This window comes from Molossus molossus, unplaced genomic scaffold (assembly GCF_014108415.1).
Source record: "Molossus molossus isolate mMolMol1 unplaced genomic scaffold, mMolMol1.p scaffold_m16_p_3, whole genome shotgun sequence".
NCBI lineage: Eukaryota > Metazoa > Chordata > Mammalia > Chiroptera > Molossidae > Molossus > Molossus molossus.
The window spans coordinates 72985836-73000984 of NW_023425366.1; the positions used below are offsets into that span (position 1 = coordinate 72985836).

The 15149-nt window shown below is 40.0% G+C and overlaps 1 protein-coding gene across 6 annotated transcripts in view; it reads left to right on the top strand.

Moving 5' to 3' along the window:
• The window catches only part of PAM (peptidylglycine alpha-amidating monooxygenase), a 164496-nt gene that overhangs the window by 66754 nt on the left and 82593 nt on the right, over window positions 1–15149 (top strand). For all 6 annotated transcript variants that reach the window (XM_036279562.1, XM_036279563.1, XM_036279564.1 and 3 more), the window contains exons 5-6: window positions 925–1010; window positions 2590–2673. In XM_036279562.1, coding sequence (XP_036135455.1) covers window positions 925–1010; window positions 2590–2673 — 170 coding nt within the window. The remainder of the gene's footprint in view (window positions 1–924; window positions 1011–2589; window positions 2674–15149) is intronic.

The window sequence follows — 15149 nt, forward strand, 5'->3', positions numbered from 1 at the left end:
TACACACATCACCCTTGCAGCCCTACCAGACAGGTTTCCATCCAGGCCTTCTCGGGCTGGTAGACATGCCCAAGATAAACAGCTGTTACGGGAGGTTCTGGGATTCCACCCCAGAGGTCTTTCTGCCTGTGCTCCTTTCAACATCCAACCCTACCTCTCAATAGTGAGCCTTTAGATAACGTGAAAGTTTTGTTAAATAATGCATTACTTTGGTATTATGCTTTGAGGTTTATAAAGTGCTTTCACTTACATCTCATTTGACTTGCTGAATACCTCTGTGAAGTGAGTTTAACTATCTCTGTTTTACAAGAGAGAAAACTGAGGTTCGCTAAGATACAGACTCGCACATGAAACAGCTTGTGTGTGACACAGCCAGTATTCATAGACTTAAAAAGTCATACAGCTCTGACACCAGAACGCTTTGAGTGGGGTTTGCTCATGCTGTTCACCCTACTGGGCATAGGCGCTGTTTGTTGCAACAGCCAAAGACTTATTGGTAACAGTGGTCCCCACAGGGGAGAGGTATGGTGTTTTTCTTAGTCTACTTCTAAGTTTCCTCTGCAGTAGCTTTGGTTTATTCAGACTCTCTATGTGATGCTTATTTTTTCTACCCGATTACATGCTGTACATTCCACACATGAATGTATCGGATTAGAAATTGTATGTCTACCTCACAGGATTGTTCTACACTGGGCAGCAAACCAAAAAATCCCCTTTCATATGTGCTTTTGTTCACATCAAAAATATTCTTTGCTCCAGTCTTCATTAGGATCTAAAAGCTGATGTGACTACAGTGATAATATATTGATGTAATATTTTACTTTGTTTTCATACATTTTCTCCTATCCCCCCACCATAGTAAGTGACTTATGCATTTTACTACTGGAATCTTCATTAATAGCTACTTTTTTTTTGTTCTTTCAGGTTTTGTGATGAAGGAACCTGTATAGATAAAGCCAACATTCTGTATGCCTGGGCAAGAAATGCTCCACCTACCAGACTCCCCAAAGGTACATCTGAGGCATCTTGGAGAGTCTTATATTAAGCTGCTTGATTTCTGATTCCAAAGTACTTTTTATTATATGTCCTTTCCAGCAGTCGTTGACAATGTTCCATTCTTCAGTTTCACACTAAAAAAGTACCTGGGCCCTGGCCGGTTTGGCTCGGCGGCCCACAGATCAAAGAGTCATGGGTTCCATTCCCGGTCCAGGGCATGTACTTCGGTTGTGGGGATGATCCAGCCCCAGTCGGGGTCATTATGGAGGCAACCAGTTGATGTGTTTCTCTCACATCAATGTTTCTTTCTCTCTCCCCCACTCTATCTAAAAAAAAAAAAAAAAAATTAATGTAAAAATACCTTCTGGTGAAGATTTAAAAAAGAGAAAAAGTGCCTGGATCACCTGCTTTGTATTGAAAAGGTTTTATTTGGTAAGCAATTCGACAGTTTAGATAGAAAACCAAGTTTACCTCCAGCCACCTTTGGCCTCAGGCACATTGGTTCTTGCCAACAGGAGTATTTCTTGAGCTCAGAGAGCGAGGATTGAAATAAACTGCTGTTTCAGCAAACAGATTTTTTTTTAGAGTCCTGGAACCTGTATTTAGTGGCATGCCAAACCTCAGCTGGCTTTCTGACTTCACCTTTAAACTGTTCACAGCTTCCAATGTGTGAGTGAATTACTAGACTCTCTTTTATTACCCGAGTGTTTCTTAATATCAAAGTGAATGTGCAGTTCCATTACAGAATAGGTCTGCCCTGGTCCGGGGATTGAGGGATGGCAGCTTGGGAAGTACACATTCCTCTCTTGCCTCCCTAACTCATGTCAGCTCTAACTGACGTCTGTTTTGCTTTGCTTCAAATGAGCCTCAGAATCCTCTCTGTAGTTTACCAGGCAGCCGCCACCACCAAGCGAGTTGGGAAATTAATAAGGGGTCTGTCATGAATTTGTTGACATTTTAAAGGTCCATTAGTAGAGCAGATAGAAAAAATTTCTCCACCTGTCAATATGTTTCTCTGTAAATAATTTTTAGCTTACCAGCAAACTCTATTAATAGTAAGACATTAGGAACCCTTCAGAGTCCAAAATTTATTGGCATACTAGACTTCGTAATCTAGTTAGTAACAGTTTCCGCAATGACATTTTTGCAGATACCTGTTTTCATAGGGAAAGGAAAGTAATTCCTCTGAGATGCTCATAAGAAGTCTATTTTCTATATTCAGTCATAAAATAAAAATGAATATAAATATATGCAAAATAAAATATCTGTTATAAAATCAAGGACAGAATTTTGTTTTGCATTATTGTGTTTCTTTCAAAATGAGTGAATTGTTCTCTTAACATGTAAGTGATTCATCTGGTTCTGAGTGGGAATTATGTATAGAATTCTATCAGAGCTTTGAGAAGGATTGATTGATTATATTAGAAATTGCCAGTAAATGCCTAGTTTACTTTCATTTTCATATAACATAATGGCATATGTGATCTGCTATTTTATTTCCCTTTGGATTTCACAGATCAGCAACTTGAGATTAGCTCCATTTTAGACTTCTATTTCTAAAATACTAATTTATCATCTTTTATAAATCTTCAGGTGTTGGCTTCAGAGTTGGAGGAGAGACTGGAAGTAAATACTTTGTACTGCAAGTACACTATGGGGATATTAGTGCATTCAGAGGTAAGTTTTGAAATATTAGAACTAAGCAAAACTTTTAGTACTATATTGTTTAAAATAGATATACTATTAACCACATAATAAAATGAAGTCTTGAGCACACCCTCGAGGCCCACTGTCAAACAACTGCCTTGGTTTCTTTTCATTTGAGACTACTGGGGAGGTGACTTTTATTTTGAAGGGCACATTCTCATATGCATCCTACTGTGCTTTGTCCTATGCTTACCTGAGGGTTCTTTGGCTCTCCAGTGTATTATCTTATCTGCCTGCTTCTGTCAGACCATTCCTTCCAAGCAGCACTGTCAGAAAGCATTGGGACTAGTAAATTATTTAATTCTGTAAACAAGCCCTGGAGAGAGGCAGCAGGTTTTGCAATACCAGGGAGGTTCTCAAATACTCAGGCTTATGCCAGTGCTTTATTTACAGTCCACACAGTCCACTTCATTAATGCATTCACTGTCCACTGCACTAATGCAAAATCCACCCACCCCTTAGACACCTGCTACTGAGCACTACCCTAGACACCTGTTGATCTAAACCCGAGTTTACTATGCACTTTCTTTAAATGCTCCTTTTCTTATTATAAAATCATTGACAGGAGGAAGGAGCCCTTTCCCAAGAAAACCGGGACTGGTGCTTGGTATTCCTTCTGTTGTATTTAGTCAAATTCCAACTGCATTCCAGGTTCACACCCCTGCGTTCATGGCAGTGTAAATATTAAGCAGTCTTCTCCTTGGCTTGTCAGCTTTCAAATTGCCTTGCTGACTTATGCATATTCCGCCAAGTTCTCTAATTGAACATTACATTTCTATTAGCCAACCTGATACATTTTCCTCTCCAGACGTGTTAGCTTTCCGTCCCACAACTAAGTCTAGAGGTACACGTCCATCTCCACCCATGAACGTCCTCCAGGGCCTCCGCTGAGACGTTCCACAGATTCTCAGCATCCAGGATGGGGCAATCCATGCTTCTTCCTCAGGAAAAAGATGTTGGAAAGAATACTTATATGTCATTGAAAAATTATAATTAGTACTTCTGTCAGATATGTTATCAATTAAGCAAGCTCCTGGGAACCAGCCCATGAATCCAACTTCCGAATAAAATTTGTTTTCATATTAAAAATGTGCTTTGAGTTATATATAAATAGCTTTCCATGTTTGGAGCAGAACCTAATCTTATGTTGTTAACTGCCTGTAGTGCTAAGACAAGATTTTGTTGAAAACAAAAGAATAATTAATGTTTACGTTTAAGGAACAAAGACAGAAATTTTCTGCTCTCCAAATTTACTGCATTGCTATCAGTGGAACAGGCAGATCCTAAGACTGCTGACTTCCTAAGCATTGACAATACACAGATTTTTCTAAAAAAAGGCAAGGAAGGCTTTTGTTGACCACCATACTAAGTAGCTGGTCGTACTCACACATACTCCCACTCCTCACTCTATATCCTCTACAGAAGCGCTAGACATCACTTTCAATCTAGGTCCTCTTGCCTTTGTAGTCCTAACAGATACTGCAGTGACAAAATGGATATTTACTATCTGTTTTCTTTTTTTTTTTTTAATTTATTTTTGTTACAGATGTTTCTCCTTTTTCCCCCTATTGACACCCTCCTCCCCATCCCCTCCCAACCCGTCCCCAGCTTTGTTGTCTATGTCCATCGGTTATGCATACATGCATATAAGTTCTGTGGTTTATCCCTCCCCCTCTTCTGAGGATTGTCAGTCTGTACCTTACTTCTATGACTCTGGGTCTATTTTGTTCATCAGTTTGTTTAGTTCATTATATACTAGTTCATAAAATATGTTACTGTAATCGTTTCATTTCAATTAATTTATTACTGCTGAGGAATTTGTAATTTGTTTAATGTAGGGGTAATCAAAAAATACTGATAGTTAATACAATATATTAAAGATTGATGAGAAACTTTTATGTTCATCTTTCATTTTTTTGAGAATCATTTTTGTGAAAGAAGGTATATATGAGGTATGAGATAGAAAGATTACCGGTGCTATAATTCATAGACGTTATTGTAATATAATGAATATATAAACAAAAAAACTTTGTTCATATAATTCATTCAATTATATTAGACATTACCTTATGCCTTAAGCTATACATGGCTTAGAATAGTAAATAAGCACATGGGAAGATATGAAATCTCGCTAAAACAATGAGAGATCACTTTACATTTATTAAGTTAGGGGTGAGTGGAGATTGAATTCTAAACCCAGGCCTACCAGACTTTGGGTGAATCTGGTAGAGTTTGGGGAACTGGGTGAATTAGTGCGGTGTTGTGGAATGCAACTTTACTGCATTATATACATTTTACACAGAACTTTAAAATCTTGCTCTAGGCTTTTATCCTAAAGAAAAAAATATCTTTTTCTGTCTTAAAAATTACCTACTGCCCTGGCTGGTTTGGCCTAGCAGTTAGAGTGCCGGTTAGCGTGCCGGTCCGTGGACTGGAGAGACCCAGGTTCGATTCCCGCTAAGGGCATGTACCTTGGTTGCAGTTTGCCCCCGGCCCCGGGTATATATATATATATATATATATATATATATATATATACCCATAATAATCATATTAGTGTCAGTGAAGATTTTAACTCAATGTTGTTAAAGCTATTGATGACGCCTCAAGTACATAAAGTATCCATCAGAAGCAGACTAAGGCTACAAGGAAATTCCTGCACTCTTCTGAAAAGTGGGGAGATGATTGACCTAAAGGTGTGAGCATTTTTCCACACAGGGAAGGTTTTAGGGAAGTGACAGGTTTGGGACTTTAATGAATGAAGTACCAACAGTGAAGGTAAAATCTCTTCTAATATTTGTTGGAATGTGATAGAGTATCTGAGAGAATAGAACCTAAAGCCAAGTCAGTATGCTTGGTCTCATTGGTAGGAAAGAGTTGGGTGTGAGTTCCATGAGACAATAGGCAGTGTTTGTTTTGTTTGGGCTTTTGTTTGTTTTGGAAATTGCACGGAATGTGAGGCTGTACAGACATCGTTTATAAACAGACAACTTTATTAAATGCCATGTCAATCATAGTGTCAGACTTGTGCTGGGTATACTAGTCTTCCTACCCGCAGGCATGTAGTATATTCCAGCAGGAGAAACAAGAACGAAAACAGGGTGTTTATAGGCAATAATAGAAATGCATTCCAGATACGGAGGCTGTGGAAAGGCAGAGTGGACAGGTCTGCTTGGAAGGGGAGGGGGACAGCATCTGCGAAAGGCTTCTTAGAAGATGGGACCTGAGCAAGGATTTGAATAGTGATCAGGAGCCCCTGGTAGAAGGAGGGGAAGACACAGTCCAGATAAAGGTAAAAGCGTGTGCAGAGACACGGAAGACCGAAAAGCCTCGTGTCCACAAGGAACTCCTGGTAATGACGTTACTGGAGCGTGACATGCACGGGGTGGAGTGGCAAGAAGTGAAAACAGGTGAAAGGTGGGGACCAGACCATAAAGCGTCTTGCTAGGACTTTATGCTGAAGGCACTCAGAGTGCTTGTTAGCCAAACAATAGCCCTGTCAGATTTTAACTTCAGTCCTAGGCTTGAGGGCGTGAAAACACTACTACTAGGTTTACGAGGAAAGGATTGGGGCTCCAGGATACCAAGGTGAGCCGGGATTGGGGCTCTGAAAGGCCAGCATGAGTTCTCTTTTTCTTTGGTACGTGCCCCTAGTGGGAACCGAACCCAGGACTCTCTGGTCCGCAGGCCGATGCTCCAACCGCTGAGCCAAACCAGCCAGGGCCAGTTCTCTTTTTTTTTTTTTAATCCTCACCCGAGGACATTTTTCCATTTTTTGTTCAGATAGAGTGGGAGGGAGAGAGAGGAACAGAGAGAGAGAGAAACATCGACGTGAAAGGAACACATCGAGTGGCTGCCACCCGCACGACCCACCAGGGCCGGGGACAAACTGCAACCGAGGTATGCGCCCTTAGCGGGAACCGAACCCGGGTCTCTCCGGACCGCAGGTCGACGCTCTAACCACCAAGCCAAACCGGCCAGGGCCAGTTCTCTTTTTTAAATGTAGCCTTCTTGTAAATTATAATCTGTGGAAAACAGAATGTAATCTAATTAGAAATGAGAGTCCCATATAGGCAACGGCATAGTGCAGGGGTTAGCGGGTTGACTAGCTCTAAGACCAGATGGCCTGGCAGTGGCTCTGGCTACTTTGTTACCCTCACCCAGTTTCTCATGCCTGCCCACCTCCTCTGTAGAGTGGGGTCGTAAGGGTTCATATAAAGGTACCTGGTGAGTACTCAATAAATGTTACCTAGTATCATTATAATCCCTGTGAAAGGCTTCAAGTGGGCATACATTCTTCTCAAGGCGTAGTTGTCATAGTTGCCCATAATATGAAGAGTCCATTGGCTACTTTTGGAGAGCGTTGTGATTTCTGGTTAAGTGTAGACACAGGACGGTGTTCACATCTGTCACATTGCCAGCAGAGGTTTCCTAGTATGGTCTGTGCCCTGTTCTGCACAGCAGTTTGGTTCTTTGTAGTTCAGTTACACAGAGAAACTGTAAGATCAAGTCCCTTCACTTAAGATTAGAATAATGGGAGCTAGAGATTCCTCCTTGTTCTTTATTTTTTCTTTCTAATTGTGTGTGTGTGTGTGTGTGTGTGTGTAATAAAGTCTTATTCCAAAGAGACAGTTCTGAGACAGTTCTGAGACAGTTCTGACAAAAAATTGCCACATTTCTTCAGGATGTTTGGCCCAGGGGAATCTTAAGAAAACTGGCCTCTCCTCTCCACAGTGCCTGGCTTTAGCTTACTAGTCTCCAACAGTAAATCATTTCTGAAATTGAAAAACCCATACATGCACCAACTGAAGTTGGAACTGATTTAAAATTCCCAAGTGCATAAGCTCTGACTTTCTTTGGGTTAGCAAAATTTCCAACCTGCTTACTGTCCTTAAGCTCTTGGTTGCATATAGGAAAACTAGCAGGTATTACTCATGAAGGATACAGACCACACACACACACACACACACACACACACACACACGTTTTAGCTGTGTCCTAGGAGTATATAGCTACAAGATTTTCTTATATTGGGTGTTTAATGAGATGAATGATACCTAGGGATTGTTTTCAACTCTTCTTTATGTGAGTTCTAAGAAATTTCATCTCCAAATTCCTGGGGTTATATTAGTAAAAATCACATCATGAAATTCTAGTTAGAACCCTTAGACAGCGAATCATTTCCAATAGCCAAGTTTTCCAGAAAGCGAAGGCTTTAACTCTTTACGTACTATAACTTTAAAACATTTGGGGCATAAATCTTTTCCAAATATAGTATGTGCTTTATGAGATTTAAATAGTTGGTGTGTGTTTGATGCTTGCAGCTGTGTCCAGCATAGAGCAGACGGGCAGTGAATGTCAGCTGACCTCCTTCCCCTACCCTCCTTCTCTTCGTAGTTTTGGGATGTCATTCTGCATATCAACTCTGCATAATGATTTCTCTCAAAATTTTAGGAGTAGATAGAGTTTTTCCATGTTACTAGGCTTTCTGCCTTTTTCTATCTGCTTTTCTGTATTTCCTATAGCTTCCTCTGTTGTCAAGCTACCACTTCAACTCATTTTGATTCAAACAGAGCACTGCATGGAGGGAGGCGAAGATGAATAAGAACAGAGTCTGCCTTCTGTAGCTCACTGTCCAATGGGAGCAAATGAAACAATAACTGTAATCACACGAGCCAGCACACACTCAGCGTAGTGAGACGGGGTTGAAAGGCAGGCAGACAGGACCCCCCTGAGTTGAGAAATATTTCACATTGCTAGATTGATTTCCTATAGGTAGGTGTCCTTCTCCCTTGTTCTAAATTGATGCTTTAGATGTGGAATCTAGGTAGCTAAGTTTCTTATTACTGTTAAGCAGAATCTGAATTGAAGCTCTTGAAGGCAAATTTTTGAATAAAATCTTGGGAGTACTAGGGCCTGGCCTTGGTGCTGTTCAGATTTGAATTCTCCTTGCCCGCTCTGTCCTGTTCCATCCTGGCTTCTCAGCAGCTCAGTTCCAGACAGGTGGGTGTGACTAGACATGGAGCATGCTTTCGTGCATGCACATGACACACACGCACACACACACACACACACAGCAGGAGGTCCCACCACACCACACCTGCAGGCGTAATAGAGGGAGCCTGAGGGACTGCAAACAGTGGAAGGCAGAAGGGGAAACAGAGGGCTCTGGGGGAATTCTAATGTCTCTGCATGTCTGCCTTACAAGGCTACAGTCAGGAAGCTATTGGAAAAGCTCTGAAATTGTGAGCCCAGGAAAAAATCTCTTGCTAATGCATTTTTAAACAAGATGGAGCATAGATCAGTGGCAGGGCAGCTACAGTTAAAATTATTTCACTGCAGGGTAGAGCAGACTCCTGTGACTTCAGTGGAAGTGTTAGAGTGTGCGTGACTCCTTGCTGCCTGATTGCTGAGACAGCAGGGACGGGGTGGAAGATTGCTCCTCTCTGCTCCCGCTGTTGTCCTCCCTAAATCTGGCCTGGGAGCTTCCCTCGGCGTGCTTCCCAGTGAGATGTGCAAGCCTGCTTTTACTCTCTCCTCTGCAAAGTGAGGGATACTATGGACCAGGGTATTTTCCAACATTCTGGATTACTTTTCATAGTTAAGAATTTCCTTTGAAATTGCAAATATGGAGGGTGTTGTTAAAGCTACTCCACCCCCAGGAAGATGCACGAAAGCCAGTGGGTCTCTGCACTGGCAGGGAGGCAGAGATGGCCCCTTGCTAGCGCTCAGCCTGCACTCAGCCTGGCCTTCCTTGACTCGATAGGTCCAGCAGGCTCATCTCCTTCCACTCCTTCCAGAATGTGGCAGGTTAGTTCCTACCATGAGCTTTCATTCTAGGTGCACATAATGTTTCCAGGTTCTCAACACCAGGGACAACCACCTGCTTAAACAAGCTTCATCCTCAGTAAATACAGAATATGGTTCCAGGAAGAGTGCACTTTACTGCTTCCCTTTTCTCTCCCAAAGCCATTCATGTTTTACCTGTGTCATTCAGCAAGTCTCCTTTCTCCCTTCTCCAGCTCCCACGTCCTATTTCTCTAATATTGCTTAATCTGGGGATACAAGCTTTTATTTAAATACTTTAGGCAGATATGGTTTAGTATTAAGAACTCATAACCTCCCTGGCCAGTTTGGCTCAGCAGTTAGAGCGTCAGCCTCAGGTCCAGAGAGACCCAGGTTCGGTTCCCGCTAAGGGCATGTGCCTCAGTTGCAGTTTATCCCCAGCCCTGGTTGGGTTGTGTGGGTGGCAACCACTCAATGTGTCTCTTTCGCGTTGATGTTTCTCTCTATCTTTCTCCCACTCTATCTGAACAAAAAAATGGAAAAATGTCCTCAGGTGAGGATAAAAAAAAAAAAGAACTCATAACCTTTTTGAAAGTACTCAGGTGCATAATTTGGATATTACATTATATCAACTTTGGGGATCTGAGGCACTGTCTCTAATCAAATACTCTAATATACCTATAGCAAAATGTTCAAATAGTCACACTATACTGGACAAACAAAGACTCTAAATAGCATCATATTCATTCATTTTGCTGTCAAACATTTTGAAAAAACTTGAGGCTTTTCAGATTTCAGAATTGCAAATAGTTCTAGTAGTAGAACAGAAAAACCTACTCCTTAATACATGAGTTACCGGTGAAAATACTAACACAGATTGGGTAACTCTGGATAAATTTGAATATTTTCCCATTAAAATAATCACAAACTTTCTTTTTCATCTTTTGGAAAATACTGAAAAATATTAAAAATAAAAGTTAAAAACTCACTCACAATACCTTAGCATTTAAAAAAATCTGTAATATGAGGCAATGGTTGCACATGTCTGTGAATGTAATAAAAACCATTGAATTGTACACTTTAAAGAGGTGAATTCTATGGCATGTGAATTATAACTCAATAAAGGTGTTAAAGAAAAGGTATATGGATTAAAAAGAAAAACATCATAATACCCTCTTTAATCCCACCCCCTTTCCTACCCACCCCTACCTCCAGGTAAGTACCATTTGTCTGCCAACTTTTCACATGCTTATTCAAACATTTCCCTGTACACACAGAAGCCACAGACATGTGTATAGGCACTTTTTTCTGTTTTGGACAAAGATCAGATTACACTCTCCATAGATCTGCATCTGCTGTTGTTTTTAATTTAACAGTTTACCCTGGGCATACAGTATTTCTAAGACAGTACATATAAAGTTCTTTCATTATTTATAACGGCCGCCTAGTATTCTGTTGTGCAGATACACTATAATTTATATACCCTGTTCCCTATTAAAGATATTTAAGCTCTGGATTTCTTGCTGTCACAGGAATGCTGCAGTGAACGTTAATGTTAGAAATGTTTTAGGTAACCACATACTGCCACTGCAGGGTAGATTTCTGAACATGGTATTTTGGGGCCATGGAGTATTTAAACCTTAACAGATTTCACCAAACCTGAGAAAATAGTTTTTCCAATTTACAACCTACAGTGAATGTGCGAGCCCCATTTTCTTACCTGCACTGGATGTTTTCATTCTTGAAAACTTTTATTTGTTTTTAATTGATTTTTAGAGAGAGAGGAAAAGAGAGGGAGAGAGAGAGAGAAACATGGATGAGAGAGAACATCGATTGGCCACCTCCCGCATGCCCCCCACTGGGGATCGGGCCCACAACCTGGGCATGTGTCCTGACCAGGAATTGAACCGGTGACCTCTTGATGCATGAGTCGACGCTCAACCACTAAGCCACACTGGCTGGAGTCATTCTTGAAAACTTTTGCCCCATGTTTACTTTAACAGAGAAACTCCTTTTATTGCTTTGTCAAAGGATTTGAATTAGCTGGAAGGTCTGAGTAGAATTATCTCAAAAGTACCTAGTCTAGGTGAGGATCTCTCAAAATCTGATCTAAGGACAGCCTATACCAGAATCCCCTTGGGGTGATTTTTAAAATGAAAATTGCTGGCTCCAACCTGACCTACTGAATTAGATGCACAAAAGTAGAGTCTAGGCAGTGGTGTCCTGGAGCTGGCTCATACTGACTCCTGAGAGCCTATTTTTAATTTTCAGATCCTTTATAAGCTTGATTGTTTTTCCTTTTTTTTTTTTTTCTTTATTGATTTTAGAGAAAGAGGAAGGGGGAGAAAGAGACAGAAACATCAGTGAGAGAGAACATGCCCTCTACTGGGGATTGAGCCCACAACCTGGGCATGTACCCTGACTGGGAATCAAATCTGCGACCTCTTGGTGCATGGGTAGACGCTCCACCACTGAGCCACACTGGCTGGGCAATTTTTATTTTATTTTATTTTATTTTATTTTAATTTTATTTTCCATCTTCATTTATCCCCCATATACCCTCTTGCATCTCCACCCACACACACCCCGCTCCTTGTAGTCACCACAGAGCTGATTGTTAATTGTAGCCGTCATTAAAAATAAAGTCAATGAATACTCAAAAATTATTATCAAATTATTTTACTGTTTCTGTGTTCTTGAGGGTATTTATATCTATTGTTTCTTATGGTGGAAATACTATAAAATGATGTGTTAACTGCTCATCTCTTCCCAGCCCAGTGTTCAGCGATGTCACATTGGTAGCTTAAGATCAACCAAGGTGGGAAAATTGACACCATAGAAATTGACAGTGCTACGAATCAGAGCTTGATAATTATTTCAGTGGTTGTTTAGATTTAAGAAAATGATGGAAAAGATGCTAGTAATGAAGGTTATTGTGAATAGCCAAAAAATTGAGGATATATTCTTCCAGTATTAAAAACGGTTATCCATGCCCTGGCCGGTTTGGCTCAGCAGTTAGAGCGTCCGCCTGCGGTCCGGAGAGACCCGGGTTCGGTTCCCGCTAAGAGCATGTACCTCGGTTGCGGTTTGTCCCCGGCCCTGGTTGGTCGTGCGGGTGGCAGCCACTCGATGTGTCCCTTTCACATCGATGTTTCCCTCTCTCTCTCTTCCTCTCTCTCCCTCCCACACTGTCTGTACCCACACTGTCTGTACAAAAAATGGAAAAATGTCCTCGGATGAGGATTAAAAAAAAATAAAATAAAATAAAATAAAAACGGTTATCCAGCCCTGGCCAGTTTGGCTCAGCGGTTAGAGCGTCGGCCTGCGGTCCGGAGAGACCTGGGTTCGGTTCCCGCTAAGGACACGTGCTTCGGTTGCAGTTTGTCCCCGGCCCTGGTTGGTCGTGCGGGTGGCAGCCACTCGATGTGTCCCTTCACGTCGATGTTTCTCTCTCTCGCTCTCCCTCCCACTCTATCTGTACAAAAGATGGAAAAATATCCTCGGGTGAGGATAAAAAAAAAAAAACAACAAAAAACTGTTATCCAATATAGCAAAGATTCTGCTCACATCATTGATGAGCAAGTGCAGTTCCAACAAGACTATCAACATTCTTATCTTAACCACTCACTCATCAGTTCCAACCATAGCAAAAAAAAAATTTTTAGTTCCATGATATTCAACAAGTTATATATAATTTATAATAAACCGTATTATATATTATTATTTGTAAGTTTTATATTCATAAAAAATTGTCCTAGTAAGGATTGAAGTTACTTCTGTATGTTTTCCCCTGTAGTACTGGTATGTTAAGGCAATCTCCTGGGGCTTGAGACAAGAGCAAAATAATTTGCATTTACCAAAATAAGTGTAATTAAATCTCAGTTCTCTTAAGAAAGGGGGAGCTTTGAAAGAAGAAGATGCATTTAATTACGGTCTGGTATTCTAGCACTTTGTTTTACTTAGAAACTTGAAGGACAGTTTATTTTTATTCTTTTTTCACAAATTTGGTTTTTGGATTTTAAAATGCTATAATAGTAGACGCCACTTACAATGCATATATAAATTTCTTGGCCATCACTCTCCCTATATATAAGTGTGCAGAATAATCCTTCTTTACACTTAAGATAGATAAACCTTTTTGAAGAATAAGCAAAAATAATTAGTTATATCCCTTCACTTTTTACAGTTTTTTCTTTTTAAGTGGACTGCATCGGGTAATAGAGACTAGAAAGTAAAAAACAGAAACCATGACAGCAACTCTGAGATTAAATAATTGGTGCAAAGGTAACATTCAACTTGCATGAAATTCCAAAGCCTCTTAGACCTCCCAAAATATAGGGGAGAGGTGGAAACATGGCTGAGAAGGCATTTTTAGAAGGAAACAATGATGTTTCTTTCATTTTCTCCAGAAAAGAAAGAAGTAAACACCATAGATCTTGGGTGTCATAAACTAATTCATTTTTAAAGCACTTGTTTTTATAGTACCAGAGATTGATTCTTCAGGCTGATCGCAAGACAACAGTATGACTGGAAGGGATCATCTAGCCCAGTTTCTCTATTTTACAGAATGGAAATCAATGCTTAGAAAGGTTAAGTGACTTGCCTAAGGTGTTATAGTTACTGGACTAATGCTATTAAAAACTAAACGAATTTAATTTGTGTTGGATTTCTAGTTTGTGTATGTGCCAAAGTTCATGTCCTAACTATATAAAACAAGTAATGGAGTCAGTGTTTCTAAAAGTCCTCTTAACCAGTGGGAGAGGAATGAATTTATTCATGCACAATAAAATAAATATGAATAAAGATTGGAATCGTTCACCTCATCTCATTTATGCCTTTTCATTCTGATGCATGAAGTAATCCACTTCCCTTATCATGTAGGGATATTTCTAAATCAGGTTGCTTGATAATCCCACTGATTTCAGAAGAATTGTAATCGGATGTTCTTCATGTTCTTCTGTAACCTTCATTATACACAAGCAGCTTGATGTGAGTCATGGGAATGATTTTAGGACTATTCTATACCTCTCAAATGATCCAAAAGGAGCTTATTATGTTGAAGTATTTTCTTTTTCTTGCCAATCTCTTCCCATAAATATGAGTGCCCTGATTCTCTAGTTTCCTGCATTTCAACTTTGCTAATCATCTTCAGTATGGAAGACTAATGATCCTTATTCTCATGTATTCCATAGGACAGCTGTCTATTTTAATACTTAAATATGGTCATTTAGTATCAGGAATTGCATTTTCATTCATTTGGTTATGAGAAGCACTACAGTATTTTTTTAAAGAATATATTCAGAATGTTTTCATCCTCTAAAATGTGTTTTTAAAGCAATTTCACATTGAACAATATAATATTTAGCTTAACTGAGTTTTTAGGAAAACTTTTCCTGAAAACCATTTAGTTTTTCACACTTTATGGTTTTTTGAGAAAGCTTTATACTTTATCTTCATTTACCCCTTTGTAACTCATGCTTTTAAAGTCACTCATGGTTAATACCTATTTTGAAGCTGGTCAGAGCTACACAGTTATCAAGTAATAAATGCCATTAAAATTAATAGCAGATAACATTTCATTCTTAAGCAAAAGAAAGTAAGAGGAGAAATCAAGCCACTTGCCCGTTGTCTCAGAAATTAGGAGACACAGTTACAGTTCA